The sequence below is a fragment of the Callorhinus ursinus genome, unplaced genomic scaffold (genome assembly GCF_003265705.2).
Source record: "Callorhinus ursinus isolate GAN/ISIS: 27379988/994484 unplaced genomic scaffold, GSC_fseal_2.0 scaffold10, whole genome shotgun sequence".
NCBI classification, from domain to species: Eukaryota; Metazoa; Chordata; class Mammalia; order Carnivora; family Otariidae; genus Callorhinus; species Callorhinus ursinus.
In genome coordinates this window covers 19,671,289-19,678,056 of record NW_027397072.1, presented here as the reverse complement: position 1 = coordinate 19,678,056, position 6,768 = coordinate 19,671,289, and the positions used below count along the sequence as shown (strand labels likewise).

The following is a 6,768-nucleotide window of genomic DNA, read 5'->3' as shown; positions in this document are numbered from 1 at the left end:
TATTAGTTTAGACTTTTCTGTCACAGCTAAATATAATCCTAAAGTGTATGCTACCCAGTCTAAATCATTTTCTATGCCTCAATTATTTTTTCTAAATAGAGGTATAATTGACATATAACAGTATACTAGTTTCAGGTGTACAAAGTAATGATTCAGTATTTGTATATACTGCAAATATGCCTCAATTCTTTAACCTATAAAATGGGTACCTCCTGTTTTCTTGATTGCAGCCTTATCAACAGTGGATGGATAATTAGATAATGCATGTGCTAAATATTTAAGTCCTTGGAAACAAATAAACTCAAGCTGAAGTTTCTTTGGATAATCTACTTTTACATACATAATTTTATAGCATTTTTAGGTCTGGAAGCACTTCATTCCCAATATTTGTACTTTGCTGCATATACTACAATTTAAAAATTTTAAAAAGTAAAAAAAGAAACACCACATCTTTTTTTTTTGCCCCCTGCACAAAAATGTAACTAAAAGGCATTTGTCGCTAACAGCTATTATTCTAGTTAAAATGATGCTATGTTCTGAACGTAATTTTTAAAGACAAATACGTTAGACGTCAATAGATAAAATAGCATTACAATAACCAAGAAGCCTGCCTTTTAACTAATATAAAACACTGATTCACTTAAAAATACCTGAAAGGATGTACACCAAAATGTTATTAGTGGTTATATTATTTGAAAGGTGAAACTGGTGATTTCAAGATCATTCCAGCATTTTACAATTTTCTACAATGAATATGAATCATCTGTGAAAAAAATATTTAAAGCAAATGACAAAGAGCCAAATATTAGTCTATTGAATAAGCCACTTGTATCTGAAGATTTAGTGTGATGAGCAATTTCTTAATTAAATGGTTTGTACTTAGAAAAAGAACAAAGAAGTAAACCCTACCAAGGAGTCTTCATGCTAGTTCAACTCAGGACACAAATGGTTTTTAAAAAAACCTACCTCTGAACATGTTCACACAAAAACTTGAACACATGTTCATAGCAACACTATTTATAACCCAAAGTGAAACCCAAATGTCCATCACCTGATGGATAAATGTATTAAAAATATCACATTTTAACATTTCTGAGGATTACATAAAGTAACACTGATTAAAGTATCTGGCAAACAGAGGGCACCTAATAAATGCTGATTCTCAAACTGAATGACTTTGCCAATGCCAAATAAAAATAACAAATGAACCCAGATGTAACTATTGTATAAGAAACAACTGTGGATTATTTCACAGATCCTTTTAATGAATTATTTCATTCTTAAGACAATAGTTCTTTAACCGTTAGCAAAAGCTTGCTTTAAAAATAAGGCACTGAAACAGATGCATAATACCGTATTTTCAACACAATGAAACGTAATGAAAAATGTTCTGAATGAGAAAAGTATATAAAATAAGACCAATTTTACAGCCTGCATAATGCATAGTAATTTAACCATTAAATCAGAATCTGTAAAACTAGAAATGTACTTCTTGTATCAGCCTTAACAATTTTTCAAGAAACTGACGGGTTTTGAAACAACTACATAGTTGTATTGTATTCTACACCTAAAATGTTTGATTATTTTCAAGTTTGCCTTCCCTTGCCTTGCCAAATTCAATTTACATTTTCTAAAGTCAGTATGTTTTACATAATCTACACCTTTAATTAACAACTTTACAATTTTGAACTTTTAAAGTAGAAAGTTTTATCAGATGATTCTCATTTTGAAAACCTCTGAGAATATTATTCACATTAATGAAGGTATTCACAGTTACAAAAAATGAAAGTTATTGCTGACAATGGGTCTTTCTCCATAGGAATTTCTCATTGGGGTGTATTCTACATGTACACACAAGAAAACCTCCAATGTACCTTCTGGATAATTATAAACTGGAAAATCCACAAAGGAGGCCTTTTTATAGGTACAAGAAAAGTATTTCCAATGAGAAGCCCCTTTATAGAAATATATTTAGAATCACATAGACTATAATTATGCAAATTAAATTATACAATGCTTCATGATAGGCCTTTAGGAAACATTTTCTTACAGACTCTTGAAAAATATATTAACAATCATCTTTTTATATCTTAAAGTGCTCAATGATTTTTACCACCCCCTCATTTTAAGAATGCCATTATGTCTCACAGAGAGGGCTCTACTACACAGCTGTAAACATAATGACAGTATTTTCTATTATGTATCTGTTCATTTTTCAAAGTAAATGACAAAAGGAAAAGGCTCTTTTGCCCTGCCTCTCTTCCTGATAAAAAGGCTTCTACCATGTGAAAGGCTGGGAGCTAGAAAAGGAAGCAGTCTTAATATGGACCTCAAACAGAAGATGCAGCTTATAAACCAGGTCATCTAGTTATGTGCATTTCCCTTTTGTTATTCCTGAGCTTCTAATGAAAATCTCATTTAAATGTTCCAGCCTCCTCTCAGCTGTGCTTAGAGGAGAGGAAGTATAGGTTTATATTATGATTAATTAAGAGTTAAGGGGAACAGTCTTAAGAACCAACTGTGGGAGATAAAGGATAAAACTTAAAGGTCTAGAAGTCCCATTTCAGTGGAGAGTCTTCTTCCACTGTTTGTGGTGAAGCACGCAGGTTTATTTTCTTAGGGTGGAAGCATAATGCAGGATTCCCTGAACACTGGTTCTTCTACTACATACCTTATCACTTGAGACTACAAATGCAGAGATCTGGGACCCATCCCAGATACAATGAATCAGAATGTGTATGGTAGATGCCTGGAATAGACATTTTGAAATGCTTCCCAAGTGATTCTAACACTAAGATTTGAGAATCATTGTAAACTGCTTCGTAAGAATGGTTCCTTCAAGAGGTCCGTAAAGTCAAATTATTTTCATAACCAAACTAAGACACTATTTGCTCCCCCCCCCATTTTCTCATGAATATACAGCAGCATTTACTAGAGGCTACATGATGTGCAATATCACAACAGATTGAATGTGGAAGCAGATATGAGATTCCATCTGTCTTCTTTAAGTCAGACAGTAAAGATAGTTGCAAAAAATGGAATACAATGCCACTTTTCTCAGTAAATTTTTTAGAAAATGCTTTTCATTAAAATGTGGTTTATACTAACAGGTGCTTATTATTGTTAATGAATATTTTATAAATAATTTTATTTTCAGTATCATATATATTATCCACATAAACAAAAGTTCTTGAGACCAGAGTTTGAGAACTGCTCTTTCCAGCAGACACCCAGTGCCCTGTGAACATTACTGCTGATAGATATGGCTACTTAGTTCCTTGGCACATTCAATGTAAATTTTGCTTTAAATAAGATTCAATAAATAATTTGCAAAAAAAAAAAAAGCTTCTTAAACTTATCTTCAGGCAAGGGAATTCAATCTGACAGTGAAGTACAGAAGTCTAACCAGTTCAGATTAAAAGATTAAGATACAAAACATGATTTCCTTGGTGGCATCAGAATGTAACAAATAATCCTTTAATGTATACCCAGGTTGACTCTAATATATGGAATAGAAAACCATACTTTATGTGATGCATTTAAAAAATATTAAATAGCAATGTGCCAACACAAGCATTAGATTCTAAGTGAATGGTAGCAAATGAAAGGCTTACTCAAAAATGTTAGCTAAAAACAAATCCTTAATTTTCAAAAGAAAAAATAAGGGATGAACTCGGGTTCCTGGACAGAAAAGAAATTTTTAAAAATTACACCTCTTGAAATGTCAAAATGTGAATAGGCAGATTAATATTGACATTGTACTAAGCTGCACAATTTTATCCTTAAAGTACATTTTAGATTCTGTGCCAAAATAATGAGTATATCTTGCCATTAGAAAATAAAAATGGTGAACACTTGGAGGTTCAGGCATAGCTGTGGTGAAAGAAGTTCCTTCTAGCCTTCTGACTGTATCTCAGATGTAAAATAATTACATTGATGTTTTTTAACCTGTCATGTATAATTTTCTTAATATATTGCTATTTAAAAAATCTGAGACAGCTAACATCTAAACAAACCACTGCTGGTTGGGAATATTTGAATGAATGATGCTGTGAATACATTTGCTAATTTTTACCACATTAAGATTCTATATGATACAGCGATTTAATATATCTTATTGCTGAATAACTGGTATTTGAAAATAAGTATAGTTTTCTTTCTGAGTAGTCTTTTGGAAAAAGTGCATTGAATATAGTTTCCAGTCATAGTTCACTTTCCTAACTTGTACCTATTTAAAAATCTTCTGATCAGGAGGGAGTTAAATCATGCCCGAACTAAAAGTCCAGCGAATCTGACTTCCTTTCCCTCATTTTGGTTTGCATGTTCATTTACAACCATCATTTCTCTTCAAACTTTCCACTTAATGTATCAAAAATCAATGTTATGAAAGTTGTCTAAAAGGTTCAGCGGTTTTTTGGAGTCTCTGAATGACTACAGCATTCTGTAAATCTGCTTCTTCCAATGTGAGTGTTTCATCTAGCAATTTGAGGAAAGGAAGAGCTGTGGCCAGGGAAAAGGGAGGACTTCTTTGAGATCCTTGGTATTTTTCGATGAAGTCTTTGATGTGGCTTATCCTGTAAAATAGCACAAACTATTAATATAATTTTATGAAAACTGGAATTAATGTAAGATAATAACTTGAAGATAACCTATCTAGCTATGTTAATACATAGAATAGTCAAATTATGACGACAGAACTAACCATTTGGGCTTTTTAAAGGTTGACCCTGGGTAGTAAGGAATTACTATTAATTATCTTCAGTGTGACAAGGGTATTATGGTTACATTTTATTTTTTGTTTTAAATTTAATTAATACACATTATTAGTTTCAGAGGTAGAGCTCAGTGATTCATCATATATAATGTTATGGTTACATTTTTATAGAGTACATCTCTTTTACAGTTATATTGAAATATTTACATAGGAAACCATATGAAGTCTAAGACTTCCTTGGAAACAGTTCAGTGGAACTGACTGCGGGATCGCTGTATCTTCTCTTTTGTTTGAAGTGCGTGTGTGTGTATCTGGAAGTTCCTGTAACAGAAATTGTGTATGTCTATATCTGACTGAATGGATCAAATATGGTCCCACTAGTAATATTACACACACACAGGCTATATCTCTTAAATACCAGGTCATGCTGTGTTTCAAACACAATTAGGAAAATTCTTAACTCAGTGTAGGTAGAATTTCAGTTAGTAAAATCAACATTACAATGTGCAATTTTGGAGGTAGCTCAAAGTTATGTTCACCTAAATATATGTGTATGTATGTAGAGAGAATGCATGCAGAGTTCATTACAACTAAGATGCCATTGATTTGTTTTTTTTTTTTTTAAGATTTTATTTTGAGACAGAGAGAGAGAGAGAGAGAGCACAAGAAGGGATAGGGTGAGAGGGAGAAGCAGACTCCCTGCCGAGCAGGGAGCCCGATATGGGACTCGATCCAAGGACTCTGGGATCATGACCTGAGCCGAAGGCAGTCGCTTAACCAACTGAGTCACCCAGGCGCCCAAGATTCCATTGATTTTTAAGACACATCATTTTATGTGTTGCTAAAAAAAAAATCCAGATTATGACAAAATATTTTCTTAACACTTAGAATGTTTATATTTATTGAAAGCACAATTAACTTAATTTCATGTAAACATTTCTCAAATTAAGTATGTGCTCCTATTAGAATAAAATTGTTAAGCCATTCCTAATACTTGAACATTGTTCAGACTCAGATCCTTTGAATCACTTTTGATTCGGTCATAATTTGGTATTTTTCTTTTCTTTCTTTTTTTGAAATTTTATTTATTTAAGAGAGAGAGACAGAGAGAGTGAGCATGAGCAGGGGGAGAGGGAGAAGCAGGTTTCTCACTGTGCTGGGAGCCCGATGCGGGGCTCGATCCCAGGACGCTGAGATCATAACCTGAGCCGAAGGCAGATGTTTAACTGACTGAACCACCCAGGTGCCCCTGGTACATATTTTTCAATATAATACCAGCCCTCTGTATTAACAGGTGTGTTCGTGATAAAGAATTTCTTTAAAAAAGATACTCTCTCTGAGATTTTTTTTCTTCAGCTGATACTTGTTCTGCATGCTTTGAGGTAGATGCCAAGACAAAGATAATTATGTAATGATTGCCATGTAGCCAACCATGGATTTTAGGATAAACCCCCATTTCAGAGAGGCTAAAATGTGAAAAAATGTTTAACTCAGAATTAATGAAATATGCCAAATCACGAAAAGCAGAATTCTCCCAATCAATTCACTAGAATTCTTTAATTGCCACTCTATAAAACCTGTGTGAGTTGCCAAAAAAGTCTAGGACACAGTCTCATGTATTATTTGGATACCAAAAGTTGGGATAATGAAAGGCTAAAGCTAATGGCAAATAATATAAATATAAAAAGAAAACAGTAAAGATTAAAGGAACCATGCAGTAAAAAAAATTTTTTTTTTTTTTTTTAAAGATTTCACGTATCCAGGGCGCCTGGGTGGCTCAGTTGGTTAAGCGACTGCCTTCGGCTCAGGTCATGGTCCTGGAGTCCCGGGATCGAGTCCCGCATCAGGCTCCCTGCTCAGCGGGGGGTCTGCTTCTCCCTCTGCCCCTCTTCCCTCTCATGTTCTCTATCTCTCATTCTCTCTCAAATAAATAAATAAAATCTTTAAAAAAAATCCTATTAAAAAAAGATTTCACGTATCCATTTACAGAGAGAGAGACAGTGAGAGAGGGAACACAAGCAGGGGGAGTGGGAGAGGGAGAAGCAGGCTTCCCG

General features: G+C 33.7%; 1 protein-coding gene across 4 annotated transcripts in view; it reads right to left on the bottom strand.

Annotated features, from left to right (window-relative positions):
• Positions 1–1,243: 1,243 nt before the first annotated feature.
• The window catches only part of UBXN2A (UBX domain protein 2A), a 43,101-nt gene continuing 37,576 nt past the window's right edge, over positions 1,244–6,768 (bottom strand). For 3 of the 4 annotated variants that reach the window (XM_025867807.2, XM_073897058.1, XM_073897057.1), the window contains one exon: positions 1,244–4,574. In XM_025867807.2, coding sequence (XP_025723592.1) covers positions 4,382–4,574 — 193 coding nt within the window. In that variant the 3' untranslated portion in view covers positions 1,244–4,381. The remainder of the gene's footprint in view (positions 4,575–6,768) is intronic. The other variant, XR_012379642.1, reaches the window with a different exon arrangement.